General features: G+C 32.8%; 2 protein-coding genes and 1 long non-coding RNA gene across 3 annotated transcripts; all 3 read left to right on the top strand.

Moving 5' to 3' along the window:
* Window positions 1–2498: 2498 nt before the first annotated feature.
* On the top strand, window positions 2499–4816 carry LOC140866866 (cyclin-U4-1-like). The gene is made up of 2 exons (XM_073271922.1): window positions 2499–2998; window positions 4402–4816. Exons 1-2 carry the CDS (start codon window positions 2661–2663, stop codon window positions 4694–4696), a joined length of 633 nt encoding a protein of 210 aa, XP_073128023.1. The 5' UTR covers window positions 2499–2660; the 3' UTR covers window positions 4697–4816.
* Window positions 4817–9045: 4229 nt separating this feature from the next.
* LOC140894660 (uncharacterized) lies at window positions 9046–10479 on the top strand. The gene is made up of 3 exons (XR_012153892.1): window positions 9046–9183; window positions 9434–9532; window positions 10385–10479. It is a non-coding gene; the product is annotated as an uncharacterized lncRNA (long non-coding RNA).
* Window positions 10480–13834: 3355 nt separating this feature from the next.
* LOC140860681 (uncharacterized) lies at window positions 13835–14788 on the top strand. The gene has a single exon (XM_073263687.1). It carries the CDS (start codon window positions 13835–13837, stop codon window positions 14786–14788), a length of 954 nt encoding a protein of 317 aa, XP_073119788.1.
* Window positions 14789–18148: the final 3360 nt, after the last annotated feature.

Below are 18148 nucleotides of genomic sequence, written 5' to 3'. Positions count from 1 at the left end.
ATGTGATTCATATACAAGGAAATTTTTTTTCATGAGGATCTCGACATATGATTGTGACCATTTACTGGTACACAGTACATGACTAACCCTCAAATGGGGGAAAGAATTAGACGTTGAATCTTCGATCTAACCATTTGTATCTTGCTTCCACCATATAAATCAAGGGGAAAAGAATTATAGTTTTAACCACTATGTTTAGATTTTTTTTGCCAGTGTTAATTGATCATTTTTTCGACATGATGTCGATATGGCGTCAATGTGGAGGTGACCTAACACTAACATAATGCTCACGTGGGCAATTTCATATTATCGCTAACAATGAAAAATGAATGTAACTATTAAACATAGAAAGATATATGATTAAAACCCAATTTTGATAACAGAATGAATCAAACTAGTAACTTCTTACGTACGTAGAGATCCACATAAAAGATGAAAATTACAATTTCACCGAAATAAAATTGAATAATGAATATCCCAATGCAAAATTAATTGGTACGTTGGTATCTTTTAGCTGAAAATCAGTACTTTTGATTTCCATGTATCTTTATATTCCAATAATTGACAATATGTGACAGGAAGACCATTAATTTGGAATCAATTCTTTTATACGCTTTTAGTATTTGTAGTAGTGCCGTTGTAGAAGTTGCAGGTGCCTCTAATGGAGGCTCACATGGATTCTCACATGGGCTGATCAAGAGCAATGTTCCCAATGGATTTAAAATCTTGAACAAGGATATATAAATGCAAATATTAGGACATTGTTCAAAGTTGGGACAATTATTGGAAAAAAATAAAATTTTATAACGCGATCAAATGATGTGTGTGTGTGTGAAATTTTAGTAATTTTCTGACGTGGCACCGACATGATGATGACGTGATACTATCATACTATATACATAGTCTTGTTTTGTGCAGCGAGCCAACGACATATCAACATTCTGGTGAAAAATGATTAAAGTTGTTAAGATTTAAAAATAGCTAAACTGAAACTGAAATTTGGTAATATGTATGACCAAATAATGAAAAGACAGATATATAACGCCAAACTTACAATTTTCACTTTTTTTTAAAACACATATTTTTAATAATACACATAAAAATGAGATTATTATCTTCAATGTTATAATAAAAAATATGCCATTTTTCAACTTCAAATTACAATGTAGTTTGTAAGTCTGATTTCTTGAGAATGTCCTTAATTAAAAAGATCATAATTAATTACTTGACATGCAATATGTTGAGGAATATGCTGATCCATTCCCCTGCATCATTATTGTTTGAACAACCATTTCAACATTATTGAATCCTTGTTGTAAGCACAAGTTACCAATGTTAGGTAACTAATCCAAAGTGATTAACATATATCATAACCTATAATTTACCCAGGGATAAAATCTAGTGGACCATATAAACATATATTAATTTAGAAATATTATATGTAAAATTTGAAAAGTTTTTGATGTGATAACATGCCTAGTGTTTATCTCAAATTCTACAATAATTTAAATTAAAATAATTATGTTATATATATATATATATATATATATATATATATATATATATACACACACACACATATATATCTTTATTATCTATATAATTTACCTCAATAATGCTTCCTCAAGAAGACAACAATCGGAACATGCACATTCTACTACTGTGACCGGTAGGCATAAATGAACGTTTAAGAAATGCTGTCAATCAGTAATTTGAATACTAATTAAAATAATGAATATTCTTTGAGTTGAATATTTGAAATTTTAATTTTGGTGGTTTATCGAACAAGTTTCAAGATTTAGAGGCTTCTATTACACGAGTATTTGGTAAAAAAAAAAAAAAAAACCTAAAACATTAAATGGTTTAAACAGATTCGCAAATAAAACAAACTTTTACTAAAAATAAACACTAACTAATCAAAACCATTCGAAAAGCGACGAATTTTAAGTTGGTACAGCGAAACGTAAAACAGACTAAACACCACATAGGTATCTTGTTCCAAAATTACCATTTCATTTCATACTTCGTAAATATAATGGAAATTTTATATTTTCTCGTCATATAGTTTAGCCTTTTTTTTTCATTTTTTATTTTATCATCAACCTACATTAATTTACATTTACTTTTTTAAAAAATAATTTTAATAATATATATATATAAATAATAAACAAATCCATATTCGTGAAATGTGTGAACCTGACATATCTTTATAATGAAAAATAATACTTTTAATATAAAAAAATAATATTTTAATAAATACAGTCGAAAATGAGATATTTCTCATAAAATTGATCTATGACACTGTTTCAAAAGGGTTTTTGCGAGGAAGAAATTATAATAAAGGAACAAATTGATTACTAGTGGATTAAATTGGTCAAATGGGACCAGCTCATTTCCAACCCTACTTCCGCGTGAATCCCATATATGCTGATTCTTTCCTATAAAAACACCAAACCACAAAACACTCGATCTCCTCACAGCTTCTTCATCATGTTCAAACACAAAGCTAGCTACACCATTACATTTACCTTTTTTATATAAGTTCTCACTATTAATAGTTATTTATTTATAACTAAAGCCAAAAAATAAATTGTAAAAAAAAAAAAAAAAACCCATCAAGCTAGCTAATTGATCTGCAAATTGTACACGCTACTCCATCTATGGCGGAATTTGAGAGCTCTCAGGTGATGCAAAAGGTCATAAAATTCCTGTCTTGTCTCCTGCAAAGAGCGGCGGAGACAAACGACGTCGTCTTCCGGGGATTAAATACGCAGAAAATATCGATATTTCACGGCCTGACCAGGCCTACGATCTCGGTGCAATGCTACCTGGAGAGGATATTCAAGTATGCAAACTGCAGCCCTAGTTGCTTCATCGTGGCGTATATTTATCTCGATCGATTCGCGATGAAGCAGCCTTTTCTTCCCATTAACTCCTACAATGTGCATCGCCTCCTCATTGCCAGTGTGTTGGTTTCTGCAAAGTTCATGGATGATATGTAAGTTAATTAGTTGGATCTCTTCATCAATTTATAATTAATAATCTTGATGTATATAATATGCTTTGTTTATTTATTTATATCAATATTATCATCATAAATACTATAAACAAAGCATCAATTTTTTTTTAATTAAGAATGAATATGCATGATCAAGATTTTTGAACCATTTCACACACACACACACACACACACACACACACACACAGTTTTCTTTCTTTTTCAAAATTAAATATTTTATTCCTCTTCTTCAAAGCACTTTCTGTGGCCTGGATTCCCTTATTTAAAAAAAAAAGAATTATTTATTTATTAAATTTAAGTTTAGTTAATTAGTTTTTTTATTTGTTGCTAACTGATATTGTTACTAATCTTGGAATTGGGCTACTGGTGAGGCAATACTTTCTCCATGCCATTTATATCCATGGTTTATACTAAGGGGGTGAAATGGACATTCGACCATCCTCTTATAAACAGCTTTTAAATTTTCTTTTTTTGTATATATATTGTTTAAAAAGTAAAATTATATTTATTAGCAAAGAACTAAGCCGAACATACCATGTTCTCTTGTTTGACAACATTTAATGTTTAATGTATCAAAGTTTTCTTGATCTATGTCGAATTAATTTAAGTAAACTATAAAAAACATTGGAGGAAAAAAAAAAGAATTAATTAATTAAGCATGTGAAATCCTCAATGTTTGACAGACACAGCCACCTAAGATTTGGTGTCCCTTTGTGTGTATCCAAAGGAACTGAACTGCCTATGTTTAGACACTAACAAATTTAAACTTACTATTTCCTATGATATTAATTTATAGAGTATAAAATGTATAGGAACATACTGCATTCATTAATCTTATATAAAATGTAGGATTAATGCATTCTTTGAGTATATACTACTTCCCAATAGAAAATTGAAATGCACATTTTTTAATTCCTTGTCTCTGTGTTTCCTATTTTAATTTTTCGGCGTTCGTTGTGTCGCGATTGGAGCGACTTCGAGTGATTAATGTATCGATTTGGCAACCTTTGTTGAGAGTTAACAGTTAATACGAACGATGTTCTTATGATATAGATTAGATTAGATGGAACGTATAGGAAAGCTCTACAATTAGGCCAGTGTATGTGTGTAAATGTAATATGTAACATGTTCGAGCTCGCTATGTTTGCCCCATTCATAATATCTATATTTTATTATTTATATCTATAAACTGGAATATGGAACTAATATAATCGACTTCATGAGTACCATATTTGCATATTCTTCATATACGCTATATATTAGCATAAGTATATATAAGTTTTGATAACACGACAAATACTCGATGTCCCGTCGATTGACTATGAACTAACTCTAATTCGTGTTTCGTTTTTAACATTAATTTTCCCCTCATTCATTTACAGATTCTACAACAATGCTTACTATGCCAAAGTAGGAGGAATCAACACAATGGAGATGAATCTTCTTGAGATGGATTTCTTGTTCGGATTAGGGTTCGAACTTAATGTGTCACCCTCAACTTTTCACACATATTGCTGTTATCTCCAAAGGGAAATGATGCTTCAATTCCCTCCTTTGGATACACCACCAAGAGTTACTTCTCCAGAGAATATTAATTATAATAAGATCCATAATTATTATGGGATTAATAATAATGAAGATGCTGGATCTACTCATCCACGCCAATTAGCAGTTTAAATATTAGTTAATCAATTTAGATTATAGTAAGTAATTAGCGTATGCATGTGTGGCTAATTAATTCGTGCTATTTAATTTCCATGCACGTATTGCTTACATTTAAGTAGTAATCAATTTTGTATCTTAGCTGAATATCTTTGGCCCTTTTTGAAGAAATTGGAGTTTCTTTAATTATGTTTATTTAGCCGAGTAGTTACAGTTAATTATCCGAACCAATAAATTATGGAAATCGGTTCAAGACAGGACTCGAATATCCTTTTTTTTTAAACCTGGGATCAGTAGGACTCGAATATCATCGGTTTTTTTTTTTTTTAAAAAAAAAAGGAAAAAAATTAGCGTTGATGATTTGATTCTATAAAAAATTTAACATCTTTCGTTTAGCATTTACAGTTATAATAGGCATGAAACGTTATTATATCGAATTCAAATAAAAGTCATGAACAAATAGTTCGATTTTAAAATTCAGTTGAATATGAAGCTAAAACAATAATCCAAACATAAATGTGTCAAGTCAAGATCTGAACTTGATTCTAACTCCACTTCAAAAAATAGCTCAAGGGAGACGATTTTCCAAGTTCATTATCCATATATATAATTATCAAGAACTTAATACAGTCGATGTGAGATATCTAACAATATGTATATATTGCAAATAATAAATATGGCCTTACATCTTTTTGAAACAAAACAATACAATATGAGGTAATGTGATACGAATCAAAATCCATGATTTTTATTTTCTTCAACTTGAACAGTTTCGATTGCTTATTTTTATTTGGAAATTTATTCCACTCACATCTACGATTACGTAAGATTCTAAATTCTTATTTAGTTTTTTCTTTTGGATAATCGGGTTAATGTGCCCAAAAATGGTTTAATCTGCTCAACCAAGGCCCATTTACATTGTCTTGGGGCCCATTATTCGTTGTCTTGTAACAATTAACAAACACTAAGTGTTCCCAATTATGAAAAATAATTAATTTTAAAGGGGTTTAAGGGAAAATATCAGAACGAAATGACAGCACATAACGACCCCAAAATGTATGGAAGAACCAACTTGTACCACATATCTTCCACTAGTAGAATTTCTATCTTTTACTTCGGCACTTTTTACTTCGGCAATTAGTAATTACGAAGTAAAAAGTAACAATCAACTTCGGTAATAACACCGGCGAGGTAAAATTGCATATTTTACTTTGGTACTTTAAAAACCCGGGCTTCACTAATAATTTTTTGTAGCATTTTACTTCGGCATTTTATTTTTGCCGAAGTAAAAAGTAAAACAATAAAAATTTTAATTATAAGTGCTGAAGTAAAAAGATGAATCAGATCCCTTTCTTGAACCGGGATTTTATAAGTACCTTTCTTTCACTTTTAACACTTCGTAAAAAAAGAAATCCATCACCCATCTGCTCGCGATCCCCTTTCTCCTTCAACCAAGAGCCGCCGATTTGCATCTCCTGCCATCCACCACCGTCGTGAATCGCTCGCCAACGCCGTAATTCGAAAGCCCAAGGTCTGAATCCTTCTGTTTTGGTATCAATTTGGGTTTTTCGGCGTTTTGGAAGATGCTTTCCTTTTTTTTTTTTTTTTTTTTAACGTGAATTCGGGTTCCTATTTTTTTTTACATGAATTCAGATTTTCCCTTTTTATTTGTGTTTTACGTGTTTCGGAAGATGTTTTGTTCTTGTTGTTCGATCCAGAAAACTACAAATATGTATGCTCTGCTACCAATCTACCGTTTTGCTGGCCTTTTTCATAATGGATTCACGCCTGCTTTTTTTTTATCCCAGAATTCTTGCGCTCTTATCCAGTTTTTGTAATTTCCTTGCAAGTGTTTTGTTCACATTATGCCTATTGGGCACTGCCATCAAGTTCATTCTTTCCTTCCTGCAAATAAAGTTTCTGATTCAAGTTTTTGAATTTATCATGTGTCTATTAAAAATGAATTCAGTAGTCTCAATTACTTGAGTGTCTTATTTAAAAATTCCATGTGATGTCTTTTTGTTGTGATTTTCTTTAATCATATGCGAAATTGGTGAAATTAATGGTTGCAATCGTTTATGAGGTTTTAATTGTAAAATTTATTTTGTTTGGTAAATATTTAAAATTTGTAGACTAAGAATTAAATAGATATTATACTTTTTAAAATTAAATTAGTTCATAATTATGTATAAAATTTGTTCTTAGCTTACTTAAATCTGAAACAGATTTTTTGCCGTCTGAAATTGTCATGAAGTTTAAACATATTATTTTTCGTCAACATATTTTCATGAAGTATTGGCAAGAAGTTTTTTAATTCATTTCTCAAGAGCCCGTAATTTAAATATACATTCTCTAAATAATATTTTAGACTTTATTACAGAAATTTGTATATATTATTTTGTTAATTTTTAATGTAGCATCTTAAATGGTTGGAAAGTCGTAGTAACTAGTATTTGAAGTGGAAATCATTCATGATTGTTGTAATCTTAGGCATTATATGTGTCTGCTTCTACTTAGTCATTCACAGTAGGCAAATGTAGCTTTTTCTTCAGTCTTAAGTAGAAGAATTATTTCAGCGGCTGAAAGATTATTTCTGGAACTTCTTTATACCTAAAATAATGGTAGAGTAGCATGTTTTTTATGATTAGATACAGTTAACCAATATTTATGATGTAATCTTATGATTAGAAGAATGTTGAGACCTTTTGATTTTGGAGTCCCAAGTCTGAGTTTTATTCAAAACGTTTATTTTATTTGATAGAGAGAATTTTCAACCTTCATCCATAGCATTTTTTCCTCTTTTGCCTATAGTTCATTAGCAATCGTTTTTTTTGAAGTGTATGCATCATAGTGTAAATAAATCGAATGTTGATTGTATTTCATTTTTTTTTCAATAATCGAGTTCAAGTTTTTCATTCTAAACTTTGAATTTTCCTTTTAAATACATTACTGAAGTAATTTTACAATAACACCACCAAGTCTTTTTTTTTATCATGTCTCCATCTGTTTGCTCTCATGCTTTGACAGTAGTTTTAACGCGTGTGTAACTTAGAAATTGAGTTGAATGAAAATGAATAGTACAAATTTTGAATCTGCATTATGAAGAAAACTTGTAGTGCTCTGTGTTGTCTTTGATTTGGCACTGGAAACATGTCATTTCATTAAAATTTAAAGGGATATGCCCATTTTTTTGAAACTGCACTATATGAAGAATAATTTCTTGCACCTGCTGTCATTTCAAAATCTGGTATTGTTCAGGGCATATTTCGAGGTTGAAATTCACATGAAACTTGTAGATAATTGTGTTTTCTTTGATATGACACCAGTTATAACTCATTCGGATGTAAAATGAATTTTATATGAATTTTATACTGAACTTGCTCCAATCTGCGGAAAACAGAATATCCGAGTTTTAGGTGTGTACTTGCAGATAGATTCAAGCCTATTAGATGATTTTATTTGGAAAGTCTTTAAGAAGATGAAATGTAGCAAAATCAGTAGCTTTCATTTCCAATTTATAGAACTAGTTTTGAATGAGAAATAAATTAAATATGATTTTTACATATCGGCTGATGAATCTGGAATTCGGTTTTGACCTTGTTGCATGTACTGTCTATATAAGTCCAATTCGGCAGACCACACAGGCTTCTTTCTCAGCTTCTGCAGAAACTTAGATCAAACATGCAAGTAATCATTTTCATCTGGAGGATTAGAAATCTTGTGATGGTTGTTGGTTATTTCCTTTTCTTTTATGTATAAATTAAGTGTTTGTTTTTTATTTGACATTAGTATAGATTCCAGATTCTGTTGTTGTGGAGAATTATTCAAATGTTAGATTTTGTACTGCAATGGATTTTTGCCTACAAGATTTGGCTAATAACTAATTTTGACTCTCGCAGTAAGATGGTTCTTTCTGTGTTTTTTGTGTTGGCATGCATGTTTTCTTGCACACTGAAAGTATTAACTTTGTGCCTGTTTTCCTCAGGTGTGGAAACATTAATTGGGCAAAGCGCCTAAAATATTACATCTGCGACACTAACAAACCTGGACATAGCGAGGGGTGTGTGAGGTATATGTATTATGTTTTTAGCCTTTTAGCTGTCTGCTTTTTGTTCTTCTGTAATTTTATACCACTACATGGGTTTTCTGATATTGAAGCAATAGGTTTTTAACTGTAAACTCTGAAATTTCTTGTCGAATTATCTTCTTATAGAGATGAATATATAATTGATTGCTTGTATTGAAATAGAAAAGACCAAACGGCGCCGACGAGTGGCCGAAGATGCAGTGAAAACTTTCTCCTAGATATTCAGGGGTATGGGATCGAGGCTATTAATCAAATTGCTTTCCATGATATCAGGATGATGGTGAGATGTACGATGAATTTGAAAATCTAAAAAAAAAGTTCTGTTCTAAAACACAACAAACTGAAAATGCTCTAGGAGTTCCTGGTGTTGGACGTGCTGGATGGGAGGTTGAAGAACTAGGTACTTTATGTTTATGTGAGTTGTGTTCCCTTCTGATTTAATTTGAATACATCTTTTTTTAGTGTGTAATGTTACGTTTTGTGAGACAAATGGACTTGACCAAATATTGTGCATGTCTATTCTGCAATTTGTTTAAAATAAATCGAACGACCATTTTCTTATATTTGAGAGCTTTACTCTTTTGTTCTTACCTAATTCAGTTTTTTTGAGTTCAAAACTTGTTATTTGGATTGTGATTGTTGCAATATTTTTTATTTCATTTTAGGGTAATCTAAAACAAAGTGGTTCTGTTGAATGTGGATTTTGTGTGATGAAGTATATGAAAGAGATAGTTGAATGTGAAAATATACAGTTGGAGAAGATGGTAAGTTTCATTTTCATTTTATGCTTTGGTTTATGTGAAAATCTGGTTACATCCTTATTTGCTGCTTAGTTGCTCAGAAATGAATCTGAAGTTGGCATTTTTGGTAGGCTTCTGTTCTTTCTTTCAAATAAACTATTTCATAGCCAAAATTTTTGTCTTAGCACTGTTAGGGGTGATAGGGTTTTATTTCTTAATCAACTCTTTTTCAGAGATATTGACATATTGTACTTGCTCGTTGGTTTATATCATATTTTCTCATACGAACAAGAGCATTCTTTCATGCTGATAAATGTTGGAATCAAAACTGTCGGAGATTACTTGCAACTGCTCTATGATGTTGGTGATTTAAGTTTCTAGTTTGGTTGGGGTCAATGGTATTTTGTGCGACTGCTCTATGATGTTTGGTGATATAAGTTTCTAGTTTGGTTGGGTCAATGGTATTTTTGAAGCAAAACTTTCATGCTTGTGATCGTTGATGTCGCCGATGCCAAGGAATTTAATAAATAAAATATGGTCTCTTTAGCTTTTTCCAGTAATGGACGTTCTAGTGAACTAACATTTGATTTTGTTGGACAAGCTATGGTTCATTGCATTGCTAACATCAACTGAGTGTCATTGTTTTCCCTTGGATTTAGCTAGCTATTGGACTTATTTGTGGAAATGAAAATATATATGTATCCTTGATAGAGCGTGTTTTCAATTTGGTAATGTTTTAATTTAATCAGCTATTGCAACGACATGTGATCAGTACCCGCATATGTCGTTGTTACCCTTATTTGTGAACCGACAAATATGTATCCTCGATCTTGAATTTCAGTTTGATCTATTTTATTTTTTACATTTCAATTTCAGGATCCATCACGAAGCAATATTACAACCAAGCTCAATTTGATGAAGTTAGAAGTAAATGGAATGAATTCGTCAACTCATATGTAGGTGCCTAAATTGGTCATGCACGTTGGGAAAAATCTGCGTTTTTTTTAGTGAATTATTGGATATACTTGTTAGAACACTTTACTTTTGTGGAAATACTCGTGGATTCGTGGATGCATAATTGTAGATTTACGGATGTACTTGTGGATTTACGGATGTTCGTAGTTTTTGGATGGATAATTTATCAATCTAATTAGTATATTTTATGTTTCAGAAATATATATATTGTGGTGTTCCTGTATCTAATTAAAATTGTTTCATTTTGATTTATTGAAACATATATTTTTACTTTATCTGTCAATGTAAAAGCTGAAGCCATATATACTTTATTACTTCGACAGTTAACGAAACTGCTGAAGTAATGGGCATGTTTTTACTTCATCAAATTGCATAACATGTGAAGTTAAATAGAACATTTACTTCGTCACATAATGAAAATGTCGAAGTTAAAGACATGATTTTACTTCATCAGTCAATGTAAATACCAAAGTCATATATTTTCTATTACTTCGTCACTTAATGAAACGGCGGAAGTAAAAGACATGTATTTACTTCGCCAGTCAACGTAAATGTCGAAGTCACAGATATTATATTACTTCGTCACATAATGAAAATGCCGAAGTAAAAGTCATGCTTTTACTTCGTAACCGATCCAATCATGAACCATTTTTGACTCCGTGAATCGACCAAAGACTTCGGTATTTTTATGGCTAAGACTTCGGTTATTAAGCGAAGTAAAACAGTACCCTATTACTTCACGTGCATCTACTTCGCTACTTATCTACCTACAACTTCAGTTAATATGCGAAGTAAAATGCAGAAATTCTACTAGTGTTCCCTCACTCTTGTCTCAATCTCAAAGACACAGTTTTATTTATATTTAACTTCATATAAAATATAATTATGATAAACAAAATTTGCAATCAAATATTATGTTAGATTTTTATTTTTATTAATATTTTATCACGTGTCATAAAATGATAGTGTTATGAAGAGATATTTTGTAAAAAGAAATTATATATATTATGTGTTCTAAATATAAAAACTACTTTACATATCTCAAACTTAGTAATACAAGGTTGAGAAGAGGTGGCTCCTCAAAATTCACAAAGGGATCGTAGTAACCAAGTTCGGACTATTGTTTACCAAAAACACAGGTCAACGCGAATGCAGGGCCGTAACTTCTATGAGGCCAATGAGGCCTCCGCCTCAGGGCCCAGCCCAATAAGGGGCCCAAAATATTTTTTTTTTTTTAAAAATAATCTATACATATGTTGATTTGGTGGACCATTGAATAAAAAAATCTAGTCCAATATTAATATTAAATAAAAAAGACTAATTTGAATATTTTCTGTTATCTATACTATTTTATAAAGAATTAGACCATTTGGTGTCTTGGTGTAACATTATTTATTTTTTAAAAAATTTAAATTATTTAAGTATTTTTTAAATCCATATCTGTACTTCTAAATTTTTAAATAGTTATATCACTCTTAATTAAAAAAATAGTGTTAAAATTTATTAATTTGAAAATAACAAAAATTATCATATTTAAATAATTATTCTAACGAAACAAGCACGCAACGCGCGCAGAGTGACACTAGTAATTGATTAAGTCTTATCTTCTTTTCAAGTTCGATATGAACAATTTAAATAATTTCAAAAGACTTTTGGATTTATGTTAAATTTGAAGAATTAAAGAATGTGTCTTTAACTAGCTTGATGAAGTCTGTATGGAGCTTTAACATTTAACATTAAAACATTAATGATGATGATTTGTATTCGGAGTTGGTGGTCATGAGATGAGATTTAACAAATGTCAAAACAACAATTGATTTGCTACAATGTTTGATAAAACTGAATGGTTTATTCTCAGATACTTATATTGCCTATGTATCAGTAACAGTTGATCAGTAGAAATTTTTTTTCTCAAAGTTGAAGTTAATCAAGAATTATCTTCGATCAACAATGACACATGATAGATTAAATGAGCTAACTATGTTGTATATTTACAAAAAAAATTCCGACAACTGGATTACACAGATTTGAAAATATTATCACCTCTAAAACAGCTAGACGGGTAGTATACAGTTATGTAATTATTTCAAATATTTGTTGACTTTTTATTGATGTTATATATTATTTCTGGTATATTTATTTATTGTTTATTGTATTTGTTATTTCCAAACTAAACTTTACAATTATTTACCCAAAAAATAGGGCCCACTTTTTTACTTTCAGGCACAAGTACGGCTCTGCGCGAATGTCAAAAGAGCAAGGAGGTTGCCGATGACAAGGGTTAAGGGCACGGGCAGCCAGATCGAAGGCCAAAACTATTAATGTTTTGAAGTTACGAAGTTTTACGATAAATTATGTAGTAAATTTAAAATTTAAGGCTAGATTTCAATTTTGATTACTTACGATTTTTTTCAAAGGCAAAATCGATCTCCATATTTCACCAAAATTAGCAGCCAAGATTGTTATCTGAATATCCACCATTGGATCAATGTGGGCCTTGCCGTTTGAAGTTATAGATAGGATAATAATAGAGAGATAAATAATCTAATATGATTAAAAAAATACAAAATGATAGTATTTGGTTTGATTGATAAATAATAGTTTGTTTGTTTTGATTGATAAAATTTTAAAAAAGATGATAAATTACTATTTTTTTCCTTTTAAAAATTAAGAAAATTTGAATAATATTATTTATTAAGGGTAATATAGTAATTTAAATTGAATGATTTGATTTATGTGAGATAAATAATGAATGATTTGATAGATGTAAGATAAATATTTAGTAAATATATAAACAATATGACAAACTAAACATGAGATTGAATAAGATAAGTTATCGATAGATTACTAATATGTCACTTCTAACGGTGCAAAATGTAAGATCCATTTAATCCAAGGGATGTTAATATAGTCTCTCCCGATAGATTGAATGTTAATTAAATAAAATACTCCCTCCGTCTCATATTTGTCATCTTTGGATTTTCACACATATTAAGAAAAACTTTGAAAATATCAAATATACACATAAGTTTTCAGATTTACCCCTATTTAATGATAACAACATAAAATTAAAGTTCTCTATTTTCCACTCTCATTAGTTCCAAAACCATTTGAATTAATTCCAAATTAACTAACTTACTCTTTCGGATTCTTAAAAATTTCAATTGCATTAGCCATTAAATTTGATTTCATGCATGAATTTTTAAATCTGCCAAATTTGAATGATCATTCGAATTCTTAAAATTTTCAACTTAATTAGATATGCGCCTTATTTTCTCGCCAAAACTGTTTTTGAATTTTTAATGGACAATTAAAATACTAGTTTGATAATCACAAGTTCAACAAAAAAAAATGAACATTGAACCACAATTTCCTTCCAATGATTTGAATGCCTCGATAGAAGAGGTTACCTCATCTGAAAATAACCATGTTCATTCTTCACAAAATATTCCGATTGATTTGAATCAATTACCAGAAGAAGATGACATTCTTTTCAATGGCAACGTAGAGTCCAACCTTTTGAATCAACCTCGAAAAAAGAAAAAAAATTTTAGCAACGCCGAGAAAGTTGCAATTTTTGAAATGCTGCTCATTCAACATCCAGACAATGGGAAGCTACCACGAGGAGTACTCTCGAAAGTTGCCAATGCCTTCTCTATATCTATTAGATCAGTTTCTAGAATTTGGCGGGAAGGAAAATCTACTATGAACAGAGGTGTGCCACTTTTCCCTAATAAGCTCTTGAACAGAAGACATCGGAAGAGAATTGAGATTGATTTTGAACAAATGAAGAACATCCCGTTTCGTCATCAGACAAATATAAGATCCTTATCAAAAGCTTTGAATTTGTCAAAAACGACCGTGCATAGGAGAATAAAAGACGGAAATATTCGGCCACATTCAAATCCAGTTAAACCATGTTTGTCAGATGACAACATAAGGGCAAGGTTGGAGTTCTGCTTGTCAATGGTTGATCAGGAAAGTACAATTACTAGTAGACCTATTTTTATTAACATGCACGATCACATTCATATTGATGAAAAGTGGTTTTATTTGACGAAAACATGTGAAAAGTATTATCTCCATGCAGATGAGATCGAGCCCTTCCGCACATGCAAAAGTAAAAGTTTTATTACAAAGATAATGTTTTTAGATGCTGTTGCTCGTCCTCGATTTGATGAGACTACAGGCGACGAATTCAATGGGAAAATTGGAATATGGCCATTTGTGTCTCATGAACCTGCCAAGAGGAGAAGTAAAAATCGTGCAGCAGGGACTTTGGAGACAAAGCCTGAAACATCCTAGACTTATAAATTTCTAAAATGCGGAAAATTTAAAAATTTTTCTTTTTCTTTTAATTTTAAAATAAATACTAAGTAAAATATTTATATATATATATATATACATATATGCCCATACATATATGTACAACCATAAAAGAGATTTAAAATTTAATAAATAATTATGCAACATAAAAATAATTACTAAAACGTCTGAATCATGCAATACTTAAAATAATTCAAAACAATTTAATCAATAGTGCATACACTAAAAAGTTGCATAAAAATAATACTTAAATCTCAACACTGGAATAAAATCTTCAAATAAAATAGTGTTTAAAATATTCATGCATAGAACACTAGCACGATGCAGACTACGGTCACGGGGCCACTGCAGCTCCGCTCATACGTCCTCACCACCGGTAGGGGTAACCTGCTCCTCTACGTACTCACCTGCACCATATCAGTGTAGTGAGCCTAGAGGCCCAACATGCATACTAACAAGGGTTTAAAATAATTTAATACACTTTCATACATAATACTTAACCTATAAATGCATGAGCATGCCTCAAAAATATTAACATAAATGTTGCTTAAAGAAATCACTGAATTATACATAACATACATAATATCATACATACTTGAGTTGTTGAGCACTTATTTTCTTAACATCGAATGGTCCTATCCGTAAGTGTGACCCATACTTATAGTGCGACTGATCAGTCTAAGAAACCATCGTACGAGGCTGGTGGCGAACCACCCATACATAAATGGCAGAAACTGCCCATACATAAATGGCCACACTACTTCAATTTCCACCTAAAATATTTTATTTGCTCAACCATAGAACTTCAATCATAGCATAAAAATTGATTTCATGAATGCATGTACTTTAAATAAATTGTGTGTCCTTCATTTATATTTAATTTATTTTCTAATATCATATAAATATTCAAATAACTTTTCATAAAATAATTAAATATAAACTCAGGACACATGAAATTTCTCATGGTTTGATTCAACTGCTGGCCCTAGACATACAAGCCCATTAACTTAAGACTTGGCCCATTAGTGTACTTAAGCCCATTAACAACTTTTCTAGGCCCAATAAATCAACCAAAGCCCATTAAGACTAACTTAGGCCCAATAACACTGTTCCTGTCCCAATGGGCCCAAAAGCCCAAAGACTGGCCCAATAACTTTCATGGGCTCCCAAGCCCATAAAAATTTCTGGCCAACTTAAAAATTTAAATAAAAATTAATAAAAGCCCAAAAATAATTAAATTAACCCAAAATAATTTAATGGAGCCCAAATAAATTAAATGGTACTAATTAAATTTTTGGGAATTTAATTAGCCCATTTAACTCCTAATTAACTTAAAAACTTAAAAATAAAAATACCCGAGCCCAATTAAAATAACCCGGACCCGGACCCAACTAACTTAACCCATATTATTTTAGACCCGACCCGGACCACATGACCCGACCCGGATCCACCAACAACCCAAAAACCCGAAACCCTATTCTTCCCTCTTCCCCCTTGCCGCGGCCGCACGAGCAGCAGGCCTTCACGGCCTGCTGCAGCCCAGCTCCGACCACCGTGGCCGGAGCCCCGCCGGCAGGACCTCCCCAGGGTCCTGCCAGTTCGAACCATGCCCTGGCCCGAACCCCATGCTGCCTCCTTCCCCAACACCGAACCCTCTTCCAAGACAACCCTAACCTGCGCGCCCATGGCTTCCCTTCTGAAACTCGATCGGCCGTGACTCCTAGCCCCAACCCAGCCAAAGCCGACCCATCTAGACACTCTAGGGACCCCGTAGGACCTAGCCAGCAGCCCCCTTCAAGCCATGGATAGTAAAAACGTGAGCATGAACATCACAAAGCCAAAACCGAGTGCATAAGAGAAAGAATTTGAAAACTTGCTGTCAAAAATGATAGATCTCGATGCTACACACCCACACACATACATACACTGATATAGGATTGAAAAGAGAAGAAAATCATGCACAAATAATTCACATAATTATTTAACCCATAAATCTAAAATTTAAATAATTAAATATCCTAATTATGCATGCGGATTTACGTATTTAAAAAAATACCGGGTGTTACAATTCTCCCCCCCTTAAATTGAATTTCGTCCTCGAAATTAAAGTACTTACCCGAAAAACTCCGGGTAGCGAGTCCTCATGTCTGCCTCGGTCTCCCAAGTAGCTTCCTCCTCCGAGTGATTCAGCCACTGGACTCTGACCATCGGTATGACCCGCGTCCTAAGCCTCCGCTCCTCCCTTGCCAAGATCCGTACTGGTCTCTCCTCATACACTAGATCTGGTGGCAACTGTAAGGGCTCGAAATCCAACACATGCGACGGGTTGGAGACATATCTCCGAAGCATGGATACATGGAAAACGTTGTGCACTGCCGCTAGCCCTGAAGGTAGAGCTAAACGGTAGGCCAACGTGCCAACTCTCTCCAAGATCTCGAATGGCCCTATATACCTCGGATTAAGCTTGCCTCTCCGGCCAAAACGCACTACTCCCTTCATAGGTGACACCTTCAGGAATACGTGATCACCTACAGCGAACTCCAAATCTCGTCGTCTGGCATCTGCATAACTCTTCTGCCGACTCTGAGCAGTCCTCATCCGATCCCGAATCTGAGTCACAATGTCAGCTGTCTGCTGCACAATCTCAGGACCCAGCAAAATCCGCTCACCAACCTCATCCCAATGCACAGGAGATCTACATCTCCTCCCATACAATGCTGCATAAGGAGCCATACCTATAGACGACTGAAAACTATTGTTATAGGTAAACTCCACCAATGGCAGTCTAGTCTCCCAAGAGCCCTGAAAATCGATGACACAAGCTCTCAGAAGATCCTCGAGAACCTGAATCACCCTCTCAGACTGACCATCTGTCTGGGGATGAAATGCTGTACTGAACAAAAGCCTCGTCCCCAAAGCTGTGTGCAGACTCTTCCAAAACGCAGATGTGAATCTCGGATCTCTGTCTGACACAATAGACACTGGTATGCCATGCAGTCTAACAATCTCTCTGATGTAAAGCTCTGCATACTGTGTCAAAGTATAAGTAGTCTTCACCGGCAAGAAATGAGCTGACTTGGTGAGTCTATCCACAATCACCCAAATCGCTGTGCAACCTCTGGCACTCCTCGGTAAGCCAACCACAAAGTCCATCGTAATATTCTCCCATTTCCATTCCGGAATGGGAAGAGGTCTAAGAAGTCCTGTTGGACGCTGATGCTCTGCCTTGACTTGCTGGCAAGTCAAGCACTCTGACACCACTCTCCCGATGTCACTCTTCATCCCGGGCCACCAATACAATAACTGTAAGTCTCGGTACATCTTCGTACTTCCGGGGTG

The sequence above is a fragment of the Henckelia pumila genome, chromosome 4, assembly GCF_033568475.1.
Source record: "Henckelia pumila isolate YLH828 chromosome 4, ASM3356847v2, whole genome shotgun sequence".
NCBI lineage: Eukaryota > Viridiplantae > Streptophyta > Magnoliopsida > Lamiales > Gesneriaceae > Henckelia > Henckelia pumila.
The sequence above is the reverse complement of the archived record's forward strand: the minus strand, read 5'-3'. Positions and strand labels throughout refer to the sequence as shown.

Excerpts from the sequence above, each read along its gene's own strand:
- LOC140866866 (XM_073271922.1), top strand. The coding sequence starts at position 2,661 with ATGGCGGAATTTGAGAGCTCTCAGGTGATGCAAAAGGTCATAAAATTC. Across the intron at positions 2,999-4,401 it reads GCAAAGTTCATGGATGATAT|ATTCTACAACAATGCTTACT; the intron begins GTAAGTTAATTA and ends ATTCATTTACAG.
- LOC140860681 (XM_073263687.1), top strand. The coding sequence starts at position 13,835 with ATGAACATTGAACCACAATTTCCTTCCAATGATTTGAATGCCTCGATA.